The 15012-nt window shown below is 43.9% G+C and overlaps 1 protein-coding gene across 2 annotated transcripts in view; it reads right to left on the reverse strand.

The window, feature by feature from the left end:
* Window positions 1–428: 428 nt before the first annotated feature.
* The window catches only part of mxd1 (MAX dimerization protein 1), a 40258-nt gene continuing 25674 nt past the window's right edge, over window positions 429–15012 (reverse strand). The window contains exons 4-6 of one of the 2 annotated variants that reach the window (XM_078565799.1): window positions 9624–9738; window positions 8052–8211; window positions 429–6350 (exon numbers count right to left, since the gene is read on the reverse strand). In XM_078565799.1, the coding sequence (XP_078421925.1) occupies window positions 6166–6350; window positions 8052–8211; window positions 9624–9738 (460 nt within the window). In that variant the 3' untranslated portion in view covers window positions 429–6165. Of the gene's footprint in view, window positions 6354–8051; window positions 8212–9623; window positions 9739–15012 lie in introns of both variants that reach the window. The other variant, XM_078565798.1, reaches the window with a different exon arrangement.

The following is a 15012-nucleotide window of genomic DNA, read 5'->3' on the forward strand; positions in this document are numbered from 1 at the left end:
ACATTCCCTTTTGAGACCCTCGGAGATACATTACACTCCCAATTTAAGTGAGCTTCTTGTACACCAACTTAACCCACTTGATCGAAAACTGCTTGTAGCTGGGCACTCTTGATGCATGCAGCTGCATCAACTCTTGATTCTTCGCAATAACATGAGGAGGCATCCGTGTTGGGGACAGAGCTTTTTCACCATTTCAGACACACAAAACAGGAGCATTGAACACATCCAGGTCAGGTGCAACACAGCCAAGTGCGGAGTAATGCTCCCCCAAACTCCACACCGACAAGCCTCAGCCCTAATCTCGTGGTATACCTGAAACTGATGGTCACTGTACCACTAAAAGGTGATTAAAAATAAAAGACCGTAATTGTTGACTGTGGAATAAAAAGTCACACCGCTGTTTACATATCATAACAGGGACAGTAAAGTAATGAAATAAATTGTTTTTTTTAATCTTATACAACAGTTGAACAATACATTAAGTATACATATACACAGCAATACGTCTAACACATACAGTAGCTTAAAAACGTACATACTACCTGGAATAAGAAGCACCACTGTATGGTCCTGACGGGGGGGGGGGAAAAGACGAGGTATTTACAATAATCACAATGTGAAAACTATAGGATTAGGCCCTCACCTCTGTCGATCTGTTGTGCAGATTCATGTTTGAAGATTCAGCTGGTGATTAAAAATTTATTTATTTTTTCCCCAGCTGATCCAGTTTGGAGCTTGGGAAGCGGCAGGAAAGGAATATTGGGAAGAAAGATGAGTGAAAGGAAAGGAGCTGTAGCCTGGACTGAAACTAAACAGGACAGTGAGAGAAAAGCCATCAGGTCCAAAGGGGACAGAATAGACTCATTCTAACAATGGCCAATGTGGTTAATGAGTGGTGCACACTGGATCACATCTGCAATTCCCCACACTCTCGATCTCTCTCTGAACTATGGAGAGGCCAGGTGACTGAGGGAGGTAGCTCCCTAGTAGCTGGCTCCAGGTTTGCCTCTGTGGAGACTTGGCACAATTCCTTTCCCTTGATGCAGCAACAGGAGATGGAACAAAGCACTGAAAAGAGAGCTTAAATCGGAAATAAAAGAGGTCAAAATTCTCTTCAATTGAAAATGAATCCCATCAGTCTTCCGTCCTCACCCCCCAACATTGCTGCATCGTTAATCGTGCCCCTCCCACACATGACTATGAACACAATGTTAAAAGAAAACTTGCTCTGGGCGGAGGCCTTTTTTTAAAAAATGCAGCCTTTGAAACGCTGATGAAAGGGATGCATACATACAGTCTGTTGTTGGAACTGGACGACAGCCAGAAGGTAACATTAAAGTAGCTAGAGCAGTTTAGCAAAGCCACATGGATGCTCATTCCTAGGCATTCAGTAGATGGCCATTTTCTGTAATCTGACAACATCTGCAATCCATGCCTGTGACAATTCCTTCAGGGAGTTTGCCAGCCAGGTGTCAGTGGGGTTGCGAGAGGAACATGGGGGAAAAACGAGACGCATCGCCTCTGCTGCAAACCTATTCCATTCCTATTTCCCTAGTGTTGCACTCTGAGTGACCAGGAGACTATACATATTTACACCAAGTATTGCTTTACAGTGTGACCAGATTACAGAGGCAGTTTCTGTAGAAATGTGGATATTGGAATTTATTGGAAAGGACAGGCTGTGTGCCTGCAAAATGGGGACTGCATTACATCCGTTTCCCCTCACCCCTGCTCTCTAACTTGGCCTCACCTGGACAAACCACTGCTCCAAATCCCTTTTTGCAACACTACAGAGGACTGACTAGAACATTCATAACTGACCTGTAGTACTGAAGTGCCCAAGAACGCACAAGGATTTTGGCATTCTTAAGCCCAGCCTACATATTAAGTGCAACGTACCAAAAAAGTCGAAACAGGCATCATGAACCAGCTCTGAAGTATTCCGTCATCCTTTTGCTCTGACAGCAAATTATTGATAGCAATTCAGCCATACTCAAATCCAAATGCACAAGGTTCGAATCTCAGTGACAAAACCTGAGAGTTTACTATTAAAATAGGGACACAGGGACTGACCCAGAAACATGCTCACTGTCCATTTGAAACCCACAGATTGCGGAGGATACCATGCACAAATTTCAGTAGGAAAACGCAACAGGGGAGAAGGCACAGTTGCACCAGTGCGAAACGGTGTCAATCCATCAAACATTTCTGTGAGGCATTTTGTACTGCAGTTCCAAAAGTGCTCAGTTCAGGTACAAAAAGGGCAGGCTTATTCCAACAATGCGACTCTCTCTCTCGTTTGCACGATGACAGATGAAAACAGATGTGCCCAGTCCGCGAACGATACAGGCACTCTGCAAAGTCTTATGAAGGCATTTTATAATTGCAATCTGCACGCCAAACAAAACCTGGTCATACCCCACACTTGTTTTACACTGTTCAACATTAGGGAAACATTGAAAATCGTCGTCCTAACTGTGACATACATCATGCCATCACCTCATTACTGGCGTTTAACCAAGGTGGAATGGCGGATGAGAAATTTACTCAGCAGGCATTTTTAGCAAACAGCCAACCAGCTAAAGATTTTGCTGTGTCTGAACACAGCACTTTCACTTTTATAACACCACGAAGTACTGGGGCCTGCAGGTCAGATAATGAGGATAATAGTGGGGGCGATTTAAAGTATGATTTTTTTTCGTTGAGGCTTATTTGTATCAATATGTCTTGTGACAACATTTGTTTTTGAGCATTCATTTAATTTTTAACCTTGTTAATCAGCAATACAATGCAAAAAGAGAAAAATTCTGCAGCTTTAAGTAGAAAATTCCTTCGTGCCCATCATTAGTGCGAAAAAGATTAGTGCAATCGTGGGGTTGGTGCATCATAGGCACAACTGGAAACGAAACGCCATCTAAAGAGAAGAAATATATGTCTGGAGAGAAATGGCCATTTAAAACAAAAAGAAAATGTGTATTAGCTCTGCTCAGCAGAGTGACGTCATTGGTACAATGTGCGGAATGCTCAGCATTCGTTTCCTGCCCATCGGGTAAACAAAATTGTACCAAATCTGTCAGCAAATTTTTTAAAAAGGGAAGTAGTACATGCTGATGTGATCAGTAAAGGCATACACACCTCTGAGAGGAATTTGTGCGTTTGCCATGTGGTTCCTCTCACCAATTTAAAATGGTAGAGCTTCGTCCACATAATTTCTCTCACCACCCGAAGGCAGTAAGTTATTAATGCTGGGGAGGGGCAATAGCTGGAGCATACTGTATCAGCTTTGTAAGTGCTTTTATGTGGGCAGAGGTGACAATGTGAGCAGTTTCTCACTTTTCAACTAGTGCAAGCTAGTAAAACCACTGGGGACAGTGCTGTAGTTGGGATCAGTGCTGGCACCCAAGTACAGGTGAAGTTACTCCCTATGCAATGACTGGGGGTAAGAGTTGGACCGTGAAAAGAGAGTTCCACACACACACAAACACACAGGCGCACGCACACTTCTGATTGCAAAAAGAGTTGAAGTGAAAACTGAACAAAGGGGAGGATAATTAAAAGCAGTCAAGTCAGGGTCTTCGATACAGCTGCAATCTTACAGCTCAGTCAAACAGGCACAAGGCCACTTCTTGGGGGCAGCCTTTCAGTCTGCGAGTTGAAGTTGGCATCTGCAGCTTGGTGCTGTACTGATGCAAGTCCAGGGAAAATGTCAAGTGTGGCACCAGTGCTGAAAATACATCAGAAACACAAGCGTTCAAATTTAACACTGGCCTAATTCCTATGAAGGCTGAGTGAAGCCACATTGTTCAGCTGCCTTTCTAGACTGATTCCAGTGGGCCCCAGAGAAATAATCCAATACAGGCTATAAAGTGAGAATCATTCGTTCATTGTTCTGACAGATGTTTGCTGGTTCATACATGGTGGTCAGAGATACCCACTGTGCAACTGTCACAGTTTTAATAACTGAACTGCTGACACAAGCAACACATGGGTACGAGTGGCCTACACTAGGAAAGACTGCCAGGTAGGTCCAAGTTGCCAGGAAAGGTCACAGTTTCCTTAAAAACAAGAGGAATCCTTTGTACCAATTGTGCCCTTTTTGAACTCAGAGCTCATTTTATCTTCTAGCAGCCAGAAACAGCTTTGGAATTGCTGTACCAGGTCTTGAAGTGCAGGTCTCGCTTAAGTAGTGCAAAGGCAAGACATTAGCACTGACCTTTTTTCTAAGGTGGCCTCTTGCTTTGCTCGCAGAGGACAGTGGACTAAGGGTTGGGTTTCATAATGCAAGTGCTTGAGAAATCAAAGACGACAAAAAAAAAAGTTTTCAAACAGAAAAGGGAGCAATAATCCCTTTTCACAGTACAACAGGTTAAAGAAATAATGAGACTAAGGGTTTGACAAGAAATAAATTGTTTAAAAACAAAATGAAAAAAACCTAGAACGCTGTCACTATTGTCTAGACAAGCAGAAACCAGAGTTTGGTCTGCACAGCATTTATAGTAAACAGCCAGCTCACCAAAAGTAGTCTGTCCACTTTCAGGAAAGTCACGATGGATTATCCTCAAACTTCCAGACTAACTGAATTGGAGTATTTAGATTCATTTTCCGCACCCTCTATTTTATCCCCAGTGGTCTGTACATCCAACAGGCTGCAATGTCACCTCTCCAGTACTGCAGCAGGAATGGAAACAGCTAGGCTGACTGGAGTTGGAGAGGTATCAGCTCAAGGCCCGTGATTTGAGGTGACTGCTTAGCAGGGAGTAAATACACAGAACAGGGATTTCTGCGGCTCACTAAGCAGATGCTTGCCTGTGGCATGGGCAAAGTGCAAATTACATTGGGCAATATGGGTCCTGGACATCATGCCAACTGAGTTATAATCCTGCTGCCCGGTGTTTATGCCATCATGTGCACTTAAATTGCCTTATGATGTGGAACACCCACAGTCTTCAGCTGCATATCAAGGATGAGTTAAGCCTGGGCCACTTGGGGAATGCCCCCCATCCAAAGAATACGGGGCCTCCCACTGCTACCAAACTCAGAAGGCACAATACATACCAGAAAGACCCAGAGTCTGAGACTCAACTTCAAAGCAAAATGGAAAAGATAGGTTTACAATCATTAGAGAATTTCATAGTACCAATATTTTGAAAAACCTTTGTATTGGATTTGAGGCTATCTTAGAACACAGATAGGCCCCAAAGAACTCTCAGGCAGGCTAGTGCCAGTGAATTCAAGCAAACCATCTTCAAAGTGCAGGTTTTGTTTCCCCCCACCCCCCAACCCCCACCTCAAGAGGCCTCTCTGACTTGACAGATTAACATTTAAAGACAGGTTTTCACACAGGGTTTCCACTGCCATTCCTCGAATAGGTTACAGAATGATTTTGCTGTCTACCTCAAGAGGAACTACATGCACCGTATCCATCTGTTACAATGGGAAAGGGGGATGGGAGAGGGAAGGGGAATTGGCTAGCACACCCAATCCAATAAAATGCAGTTGAAATTTAACCATTATTGATTGGTAACAAAAACAGTACCAATTATAAATAAACCCATATTCATTAATCCATATTAAGAGTTATATAAAAATTGATGCTTTTTTTTGCTGAATTTGTTGAAAACATGAGGTAACTTTTCTTGTATCATAAACAAGTTTAAACTAGAGAATGTGAGTAATGCAACATGTGCGTCATACTAAATTGCCACTTGGAGTTCCTGGGCGAAATGGGTTTACAGCCCACATGTGGCATGATGCAGCACCCTTTGTGACGTGCTTGCAGCTGTTAACAATTCTCATTCCCGACACTGATGCAAGCATTATAAGTGCCTCCAAACGTAATTGGGAAGTGGCCGGGGAGGGGTTGGGGGGATGGTGGAGAGGTGAAAAAAGATGGAAAGAACGTGCGCACAAACAAGCACATGAAAGAAAAAGCGAGACCTGTGAAAATATGAGGCGTCCCTTTAGAGAGAAAAGCCCTCTTCCTCTCCCCCTTCAGATCTTCTGCACTTTGTTGCATTCTTAAAACGGTGTGCACTGTCTTCAGGGCAACTGTGAAGTACCAGGAGGTAATAATGCTTGGTGAATAGGGGGAAAAAGAGACATGTTGTGCTACTGAACACTAAATCCAACAATGGAGTTGCAAGGTTCCGACTGGACTGGTATTCCTTATAGGCTGGACTGGCCCTTGAGGGGGGCTGGGAGCAGTTTCATTCTCTTGTCAGTGCTGAAGTAGCCCTCATCGCTGCAGTTGCTCTTCACACTGATTTGCTCGTCAGAGTCACTCACACTGCTATTGCTCCAGTCCAGGTCTCCTGACAGATATTCCGTGCTCTCCACATCTACGTCGATATCTTCTGCAGGAAACAGAGAAATATCACCTTTATGACCCAACGTTGTGAGGAGCTTTTCCCTCCATTTTGCTCATGCAGCCATTTTACATTTCCCCCACTTTTATTGTATAAGTTATAACTTCAAATTGCTGCGAATACCTTTGTGTCTCCAGGAGTTTCCACGGGATGTGAGCATCTGTTGCCCATCCCCAACTGCCCTTGAAATGAGTGGCCACTTCAGAGGGCATTAAAAGTCAATCACATTGCTGTGAGCCTGGAGACATCTGTGGGCCCAATCAGGTAGGGATGGCAGATATCCTTCCCTAAAGGACCTTGGTGCACCAGGTTGGTTTTTACAACATCGATTATACTTTCACGGTTACATTGAATCGTAGGATGTTCATGGCACAGAAAGAGACCACTTGGCCCATTGTATGTGTGCTGGTTGAAAAAAGAGCTACCCAGCCTAATCCCACTTTCCAGCATTTGGTCCGTACCCCTGCAGGTTATGGCACTTGAGGTGCACATCCAGATACTTTTTAAATGGATTGAGAGTTTCTGCCTCCACTACCCTTTCAGCCACTATCTAGGCCTCTCACTATTTTGTACATATCAAATCTCCCCTCAGCCTTCTCCATTCTAAGGAGAACAACCCCAGAATTTAATTCCATATTTTGAATCCTCAATTGAATTTAAAATTTCAATAACGGCCATGGTGGGAGTTGAACCAGTAACATGAGCCTGGGCCTCGGGATTATTCTTCTACTAGGCCTCAAGGAGGTGGTGGCAGAGTGCTATTGTCACTGGCTAGTATTCCAGAGACCCAGGGTAATGCTCTGGGGGCCTGGGTTCGAATCCTAACGCGGCAAATGGTGAAATTTTAATTCAATAATGACGACCATGAAAGCATTGCTGGTTGCCATAAAAACCCCTCTGGTTCACCAATGTCCTTTAGGGAAGGGAATCTGCCATCCTTACCTCACCCACTTTTTAAAAGTGCATATACGTTTAATGGGAAATTATTTGCCGCCTGACTTGTAACCTAACAGCCAGGAACATTACAAAGTTTCTTGCATCTATTGGAATGCTTAGTGACTCCTTTTAAAACACCCTTGTGATGGGAAACAGTTCCCACCTAAGAGCCATTCTTCGGCAGATGATCTGTAGTATTATTTCGCTATCCTGTTCAATGATTGATTTCACAAATCGCTAACAGCATTCTGACCAATTTTCTTTCAAGACCCCGGACCCCGGCCCCTGACCCAAGTCTAAATGGAGCACACGCCATCATCTTCTGCTAACTGCTTCACTCCTCCAGTCTTACCTTGAAGTCTCGGTTCCTAAAGGAGGGGGAAAACAAACTGCTCTGTAATAGCCCTGTCTATACTTCTGCTCAAACTCAGCTGCTCAAGATTTTGAACTACCAATTGCATGAGTCACTTTATAGCACTTTAGTTAAACACATTCAAGTCTCACTCACCTCATCCTGGAACCAAAACAAAGGGTGAATGGCACAACCTTTCTGTTGCTATGTGACTAAAGAGGTTGAGCATGTAGATAAAACACAAACTGTCAAAATAGACTCTCCTATTCGTGCCTAAAGCAACTTCACAATTATGTAATTAAGAATTTTAGGGATTCTTCAATCAATGCCACACAAAGTACTGTCAGAAGCTTGGCACGGCAGATAATGATGATGCAACCTCTGCTTTACGGCGTTACCTTGATCAGAATCGGATCTGTCCGAAGAAACAGTCGATCCTATACTGTCCATCCGCGTTCTCTCCACGCTTAGCAGTTCCAGCTGCCGCTTCAAGTGACGCTGCTCTCGTTGTAACTGGTCAATCTGATGAAGTGCCCTTCTGTCAACTTCTTCAAGTGTCTGAGGAGGAAACCCACAGAATGTTGCTTATACACATTCACACTGACCAACAGAGCAGGGGTTTACCGGAAAGTTCTCAAGAGTGAATATCCTTGCCTTTAACCTGTTGGCGTAATGGACTTTCAGCTTTCGGGGTGAGGAGCCAAACATATCATGTGAATGCCCCGCGCACACCCCCCCCGCCGAAACACAGATTGGATCCATTGAGACCAGTTAGGGTCAAACATTCCTGTGGAGCACTAGCTTTCTCCATGACAAAGCAGGGGCTAAGTCCAACCAGTCAGGCAACAGGCTCTCTCTGCAGGCGAGCTACAGTCAGGCTAAACTTTCAGGGCAACCGAGGTTTAAAAAAACCTGGTCTTTCTCTGCTGCTGGCAGTTCAACAGCTCTGTATCCCCGAGCATGGCCAGCATGAGGGGAAAGAAAATAAACAAGGGACTGAAGAACAGGGGTAGGCCAGTCAGCCCCTCAGGACTGTTCTAATGCCAATTCTACTTTCTTGATGAGGTGTGCAGGTATAACTCCTATGTCAATGAAAGCAATACAATAAAAGTTTTAGCTTCATTCCATTTGCTGGGCGGTAAGTTCTTTTCCTCCCTCCTTAGATCAGCCCCTTCTCCACCAGGCCTTCAGCTGCCTGGGCTCCTAGTTCTGGAATTTCCTCCCTAAACCCCTCTCTCATCTTCTTTAAGTCATTACTCAAAGCCTACCTATTTGACCAAGCTCTTAGTCACCTGTTCTAACATCTCATGTGGCTTAGTATCAAACTTCCTCAGCCAAGAGTTGTCTTGGGACGGTTTTGCGACATTACAGTCGCTGTATAATTACAAGCTGCCTCATTTCTGCTCAATGGTCTAACTCCTAAACGTCCGTAGGAGTCAAAATCGGAATGAGGCAATGGGTGCCGGGACACTGGCTTGGTAGGATTTGACATGAACGTTACTGCTGAACATTCTCTTGTGCATTAACAGCACGGAAGATGGTGACGTGATCATGCAGTGCACTGCCGTAGTAGCTGGAGGGAAGAGACCAGGAAACTACGAAGGTCATTCTTTCAGAAATGGTGTCGGCTGCAGTCAAAAGTGTAAAGCCGCATTCAATTGCCCAGAAATTCTAAACCTAACCCTCCAGAAATTCTAACCCTAACTAAACTCCTAAAATCCTAAAAAGCATTTGTTGAAAACCTAGAAGCATGCACAATACACAAGCTCTAGCCAAGAACAGCAACATCCAAATGCCATGGAGTTAGGAAGAGATTTCAATTTGGCGCTATTGAATGGGACCAGCCCCTCCAGCCCTTGACTTACTTGTGAACAACAGCAGTGCTGCCAGTGAGAGACCCAGCGATCTCATCCAGCGGTTCCCTGGGCAGGACCGAAACACGAGCAGCTTCTCCGCCCCAGTGAACTCACCTTGATATGCAATTTGGCTTTCATGAGTAAACTGAGTGTGGTGTGTCTGGTGTTCTCAGCTCCCACCGGCACCAATTCTTTCAACCGCTCCAAGCAAAGTCGCAGGTGGGCCCGCCTGATTTAAAGAAAAAGCATTTTCACTTTTTTTCCCCCAAAACTCACAAGCCAGTAGCTGAAAGGGCAACAATTCATCAACGACAGGCAGGTGCAATCATTTATGAATTACTAAGTGAAACTGGGACACAAAGCAGTTCATGAAATTTCACCACCACCACCCCATGCCCAGATCCCTCCACCTTCGACCCGATTGCCAGGTACACAAGATGGCATACTGCAGTGAAGATACTTATAATTCCTTATACCATAAATCAATGTGAAAAGGAATGGGATTATTATGATAGGCACCCATCACAATCTGACAATTGGCTTTTATTTTCTGAAGCTACAAAACACCTACTTATCAGTCAGCACAAGGTCAAACTGTGCAGGGCTTGCCCCAGGGACAGCTGGCAACTTTTGAATCAGAAGGCTGAACACATAATCTAGGCTGATATGAGAGTGCAGTACTAAAAGAGTGCTGCAATGTCAGAGGTGCAGTCTTTCAGGTGAGACTGCTCAGGTGGATGTATTATTCAAAGGAGAGCAGGGGCATCTCGACATCCTGGAATTGGTCCCCTGTCAAACAGCACCATCTGAAGAAATCAACTGGCTGTTCTGCTCATCTACTATTTGTGAGGCCTTGCTGTGCATAAATTGGTTCAAGTGATCACTCTTCCAAAAGTATACAAACGTACAACTTAGGAGAAGGAGTAGGCCATGTTGCCCTGGAGCCTGCTCCACTATTCATTAAGACATTGGATGTGGAGAAGATGTTTCCTCTTGTGGGAAAACTAGGTTCACTGTTTAAAAATAAGGGGTCGCCCATTTAAAATGGCGATGAGGCGAAATTTTCTCTGAGAGTTGTGAATCTTGTCAACTCTCTTCCTGAAAAGATGGTGGAAGCAGAGTCTTTGAATATTTTTAAGGTAGAGCTGAATAGATTCTTGGTGAACAAGGGGGGTGATAGGTTATCGGGGGTAGGTGAGATGCAGATTTGAGGTTACTACCAGATCAGCCATGATCTTATTAAATGGTGAAGCATTTAATGGGGACAATGGTCTACTCCTGCTCCTTGTTCATGTGACTGTAAGATCATGGCTGATCAGTTTGTGGTCTCAATTCCACATTTCACCTACCCCCAATAGCCTTTCACTCCCTTGTCAATCAAGAATCCAATTCAGCCTTAAAATTATTCAATGACCCTGCCTCCACTGCTCTCTGGGGTGCACAGACTCACGACCGTCAAAAATAATTCCTCCTCATCTGCATCTTAATTGGATTTTTAAACCGGATCTAATGTCTCTCATAACAGGAAACATCCTTTCAGCATCCACCCTGTCACATTTCCTCCCAATCTTCTAAACTCCAATGGATACAGGCCCAACCTTTTCTATTCTTTCATGGGGTGTGGGCGTTACTGGCTAGGACAGCATTACCCATCCCTAATAACCTGTCCAACCTTTCCTCAAAATATAACCCTTCACCCCAGGAGTCAGCCAAGTGAATCTTCTCTGAACTGCTTCTAATATATTTCAAGAAAGGACATAATTGCATAAGATCCTGAAGGGGTCTTTACAGGTTGAGTTGTGGAAAGGATGCTTCCTCTTGTGGGAGAATCTAGAACTAGGCGGTCACTGTTTAAAGATAAGGGGTCACCCATTTAAAACAGCGATGAGGAGAAATTTTCTCTGAGGGTCATGAGTATTTGGAACTCTGCTCCACTGTCTTTTGAGGAAGAGAGTCTTTGAATATTTTTAAGGCAAAGGTGGACAGATTCTTGTAAGCAAGGGGGTGATAGGTTATTAGGGGTAGGTGGGAATGTGTAGTTGTGGTTACAATCGGATCAGCCATGATCTTAATTCGTATGTTCTTAAATAAGGAGGCCAAAACTGTACACAGTACTCTAGATTTGGTCTCACCAATACCCTTTGTTAGATTTCCTTCTGGTGAAAAACTCATATCTTGAGGAGTCCTATTTGCCAATATGAACCAAGTTTTTCTTCTTAACTAACTGTATTGAAAGTGGGAGTATGATGAGAGTTGAGTGTGCTAACGTCAAGTCAATACGTGAAAAAAAAACAAACACACCCAGTGATGTTCTTTAGCGACAAGGCTGCAGAGTTAGGCCAAGAATTACAAATGGTCCAGAGTTTATTTGCTTCCAAAGTAACTGTTCTAGAATCTCTCTCTGGAAGAAAGGATGTGTTCCTGTAATCAGAGTGCACGCAGTTTACAATACTGGATTTATGATAATCTATAGTACTGTAGGCACATGGAGGGCAGACCCTGAAGAAGCTATTTGAAAGTGGTTCATTATGTACGTGCTGAAATGGCAAACTGTCCCTAGCACAAATTCCTAGTTAAAAGGGAAGGAATTGTGATAAAAATGTGAAAGGATTCCAGGAGAATTGGTCCAGCAACTTTCAAAATCACCTGAAGTCAGGACCACGAGCAGCCAGGACTGATTTCTGCAGGGATTGTAGAGGCTGCCTGTAAATCAATGTCTCAGTATCACTGTTTCCTTGTGCCTCTGGTGGATATGGAGCTTGAAGTGGGCCCAATGCCAGGGTAATGTAGTACATTATTTCACACAAGCCTGCAAAGCACGTGGTTCCATGCTGGTTTACTCCAGGCTGAATGGGCTGTAGATAATGCAACGCAAGCTGACAACGTCAATCCAAGGCACCAATTCAAGCTGTCCTGATTTAAATGTCGTCATTTGCCAATAGATTAGCCAGGCACACTGCTGTTCCTCAAACTGGTGAGAAACAAGCTGCTCAGGAACCTGTTACTATTCTCCAGGCATGGCAACAAACCACCATTGTTCATCCAATCCAACTGACAGAGCAAAGGAGAATCCCAGAATTGTTACGGCAAAGGAGGCCATTCAGCCCATCATGTCTGTGCTGACTCTCAAAATGAGCAATTTGTCTAGCGCCATTCTCTCTGGACTGCTCCCCGCAGTTCTGAAATTCTTCTTTTTCAGGTAATAATCCAATTCCCTCTCACAGGCCTTGAGTGAATCTGTCTCCACCACACTCTCAAGCAGTGCATTCCAGATCCCAATCACTCACTGTCTCCATGTCTCATGTCTCCATTGCTTCTTTTGCCAATCACCTTAAATCAGTGCCCTCTGGTTCTCGATCCTTCCACCAATGGGAACAGTTTCTCCCTATCCACTCTGTTCAGACCCCTCATGATTTTGAAGACCTCTATCAAATCTCCTCTCAATCTTCTCTTCTCCAAGGAGAACAACCCTAGCTTCTCCAATCTATCCACGGAACTGAAAGTTCCTCATTCCTGCAGCCATTTCCACAACTACATTTAATGGATTCTTTGAAAAAACATACTACTGATGTTTGTACCTCAGAATGCAGTAACATTCTGAATTTTCAGCTCTGTAAAAGCATTGGCAGCTTTGGTATTGTGCACATAAAACTTTTCAAACAAGACTCGAGAATGTTGCAAGTTTCCAGGCCTCCACTTCTCCATCCACCGACATCAACAACAGAACAAGATTGAATCGGTTGCTGTTCTGGGGATCTGGCTTTGAATAGCTTGCAGATATTTCGTCAATCACACCACATCTCGGCTGAACCCAAACTAGTTCACAAAGCCTGACAGGTCATTTGCTCCCTCTCTAGCCCAGATGTGCTGAGCTCCAATTATCCACACTCAACTCTGGTCAAGATCAGCTTATTTAGACCAGCACTCAACTTCCTACTGTATCAACCACAGTATTTTCCCTGCTGAGTGGCATGTAGACTTTCTGGTCTACTCCAGCACCTCATCTCCTTCAAAGACTTGCTGACTACCTGCTACTAGAATGGTGAACGACAGTACAGGAGGCTATTCAGCCCACCATGTCTGTGCTAGCTCTTTGGTTGAACTATCCAGTTTATTCCACTTTCCTGCTTTTCCCCCCCAACAGCCTTGGAAAGACTCCAAATCTTTATCCAATTTTCTTTTGAATGTGACTGGTGAATCTGCTTTTACCCACAATGTATTCCAGGTCATCACAACTGACTCTAAAGAAATGTCACCTCTGGTCGTTCTCTTGATCACCCATGTATTGGTGTCCTCTGGTTACTCTGCCTTCTAGCACTAGAAATAGTTTCACATTTAATCTAGTTTGCTTCTCCACATAACTGAAGCTCCTCATCCCTGGTGCAATACCATTCAGGTAAATCTCTTCAAGGCCTTCCTCCAAGGCCTCAACATCCTTCCTAAGGTGTGCGGTGACCAAAATAGAAAACAATGCTCCAACTGAGGCCTACCAAGTGTTTTACAAAAGACTTAACACAATGTCCCCGCTTCAGTACTCCATGCCTCTATTAAAAATTATTCTCTTATGACGGCTTTCACAACTTGTCTTGCCACCTTCAAAGATTGGTGTACATAAACCTCCAGGTCTCTCTGCTCAGGCACCCTCTTTTAAAATTGTACCATGCATTTCATATCTCTAAATATATCACCTCAATTGCTAATCTTCACTGCTACATGTCAGCCCATTTCACCAGTTGCTGTCCTCCTGGATATCTGTTACTGCCCTCCTCACTGTTTGCTACATTTTGAGTTTCATATCATCTGCCGAGTCATGATTCTAATACCAACCTCTGGACAACACCGCACTGTAGTCTCTGGTGGGACTACCATTCACCACTTCTGTTTTCTGTCCCTCAACTAGTTTTATATCCATGCTGTGAAAGTCCCTTTGATTCCAAAGGTTTTAATTTTGCTATTGAGTCTGCTAATGCAGTACTTTGCCAAGCAAAACTGCAGGACTCCTCATGAGCTTTGTGCTTGCAAAGGTTTATCATCTATGGTACAAAAGAATCAAATAAATAAAGAACTAATCACAAAGATATCTAGAGTATGGCTCCAAATCCCTCGGTCACAGGGGAGCAAACTCTACTGCAGTTCCAGTCAAATCTGGAAAAATCATTCAATCCATTCTTTTCCAACCACAGCTCTTCTCTAATTATTCTGTCAGAGTTCTTTCTCTCTCTCTCCCTTTTAAAAGCCCATGCTATCCATAAACCAGTTATTATCTGTGGGAATTTGTGCCACGTATTTCATGTGTATGTGGGGCAACTGTAGATGTGTATCTCTACTGACCATTTATTGTCTGATGTCGTCTGGAATTCTGGCCTTCAGTGGAGATGGGTACGTTCCTGATGTCCAAATAGAAACCAGACACTTTGATAGGGATAAGAATAGAAAACTATGAAGCAGTATCCCTCAGTCTCACTCGCAGGCATCTCTGGAGTTGATGAAAGATCACCTCTTG

This window comes from Cetorhinus maximus, chromosome 20 (assembly GCF_964194155.1).
Source record: "Cetorhinus maximus chromosome 20, sCetMax3.hap1.1, whole genome shotgun sequence".
Lineage (NCBI taxonomy): Eukaryota > Metazoa > Chordata > Chondrichthyes > Lamniformes > Cetorhinidae > Cetorhinus > Cetorhinus maximus.